At 40.9% G+C, this 2,107-nt stretch overlaps 1 protein-coding gene across 1 annotated transcript; it reads right to left on the bottom strand.

Annotated features, from left to right (window-relative positions):
* Positions 1-265: 265 nt before the first annotated feature.
* On the bottom strand, positions 266-1,657 carry LOC127130264 (uncharacterized). Its single transcript, XM_051059304.1, has one exon. It carries the CDS (start codon positions 1,655-1,657, stop codon positions 266-268), a length of 1,392 nt encoding a protein of 463 aa, XP_050915261.1.
* Positions 1,658-2,107: the final 450 nt, after the last annotated feature.

Here is a 2,107-nt window from a genome sequence, read left to right as displayed (position 1 = left end):
TCCGCAGATCCTTGTCTTTAATCTCCCGCATGAAGTTTTGCGCGATATGTCTGATGCAATAGACGTGTGATGAAGGAGGAAACTGCCATCCATTTTCCGGGTTGTTGTATGCACTCTTTATTGATTCATGCCTGTCTGATATTAGGCATAGGTTTGCTTGGGGGGTAACATGCATTCTCAAATTCTTAAGAAAGAAACTCCAGGCTTCCTTTGTTTCACTTTCAACCAATGCGAACGCTATCGGAAATATGTTTCCGTTCCCATCCTATGCCACAGCCATCAGCAGAGTCCCTCTGTACTTGCCATACAACCAAGTTCCATCAACCTGCACAATTGGTTTACAATACGCGAAGCCACGTATACATGGTCTAAACGCCCAAAACAGACGATGAAATATCCTTTGGTCACCCAAGTATGAACCATCATTTGAAATCACAGGTAGGGTTTGTAATTCTATAATGGTACCTGGAAGATATGTTTTCATTACCAGTATCCACTGCGGAAGATCGTTGTAAGATGTCTCCCAATTTCCATAGAGCGACTCAATCGCCTTACACTTTGCAATCCATGCCTTTTTGTATGATATGATATACCGGTATTTCTCAACAACATGAGCAATGATAACCTTCACCTTAAGAGAAGCGTCCCGATTTACAAGCTCCATTATGCTCTTGCTAATCATCTCTGAACTGAGTTTTGTATGGTCTTGTGACATGGAAGTTGTTGTGCACGTATGAGGCCCACTAGACTTACCAACTCTCCACCTTGAGTTGCCCTTGCGCAAAGAGACCCTGCATTTGAAATTGCATGTTGCATTTCTACATTTGATGACAAAACGTACACTGTCAGATTTAACCACAGAGAAATCTAGACTACGTTTTATATGCCATTGTCGCAACGCCAGAAGACAGTCTTCCTTATCTTCATACTCTATGCCCTCCTCAATTTCGTCAGAGTTGTGAGTTGGTATGGAACTGCCGAAAACGGAGCTTGGTTCGGCATCATCCAAACTTATATTTTGCATGTGCGCAGGTGGATTGTACAAACTAATTGGTTGCACTCTTAGTGCAATAGCCGGTGTGTCTAATATTTCCTCATTGCCATCGTCATCGCTACCACCGAAAAGATCTTCAAATCGAACCTCCTCAAGATCATCCTCACTATTCTCGCCCACCTCTTCATTTGGTATGAAAGGTTCATTATTTTGAGTCGGCTCTTCGTCAATGGCTTGACTCATTCCATAGTCGTGTGACTGTACAGATTGCGTTGGATAGAAGTGAGACGGTTGTTCCTCAACATTGCCAATCGGTTGTTCTTCGGGAATATCAACTAGACGAACATATATCTCAATGCTGGGTAATTTAGATAATGTTACATGACATTGAAACATCGACCTGACATCTTCGTCGGTCTTAATCGGTGTCATTATGTGAAAGACGGTATTACCATCTCCATTAAATAATGGTTGACGATAAATGATGTCTTCAACATAACGTTGCAACTTCTTTTCAATACGGTCTTTTAAATGGAAATAGTCGGAGTTGATGTGGATCTTGAACCTAGTTACATTCGTATTGCAAAATGAGAATCCCTCATTTGAACATGTGAATAGTGATCCTTCGGAATGGATAGAAACAACTAAGTTTCTTTGAGCCATGGATGTGTAAATTTCTTTGATTTTGTGTAATTGTAAGTTGAGAATTTGAGTTGATGAATGTAAATGAGGTAGTAGTAGTATTTATAGGAAAAATCAATTTGAATAATGAGGTAGTAGTAAGTTGATGAATGTAAGTTGAGAATTTGGTATACATAATAAAACAAAAACCAAGTCACATGCTGAGAGAGGGGAAACGCGTGGATTTGAATTGCATGTGATACCTCGCCATTCCATTTACCGAGCCAATGAAGACCAACGCATGCACTCGCCATTCCATTTGGCGAGCCAATGAAGACCACGCATGCACTCGCCATTCCTTTTGGCGAGTTGATGAAGAAGTACTCAGAACTCGTCAATCAAAGTGACGAGGACAAGGTACACGAATTTTTCAAAATTTTTTCCTTCTGCATGGGAATCACACAGGGGAATCCGATTCCATTTTTTGCATGC

The sequence above is a fragment of the Lathyrus oleraceus genome, chromosome 3 (assembly GCF_024323335.1).
Source record: "Lathyrus oleraceus cultivar Zhongwan6 chromosome 3, CAAS_Psat_ZW6_1.0, whole genome shotgun sequence".
Taxonomy (NCBI): Eukaryota; Viridiplantae; Streptophyta; class Magnoliopsida; order Fabales; family Fabaceae; genus Lathyrus; species Lathyrus oleraceus.
The sequence above is the reverse complement of the archived record's forward strand: the minus strand, read 5'-3'. Positions and strand labels throughout refer to the sequence as shown.

Bases quoted from the DNA above. Each gene is read 5' to 3' on its own strand.
- LOC127130264 (XM_051059304.1), bottom strand. From the start codon at position 1,657: ATGGCTCAAAGAAACTTAGTTGTTTCTATCCATTCCGAAGGATCACTA.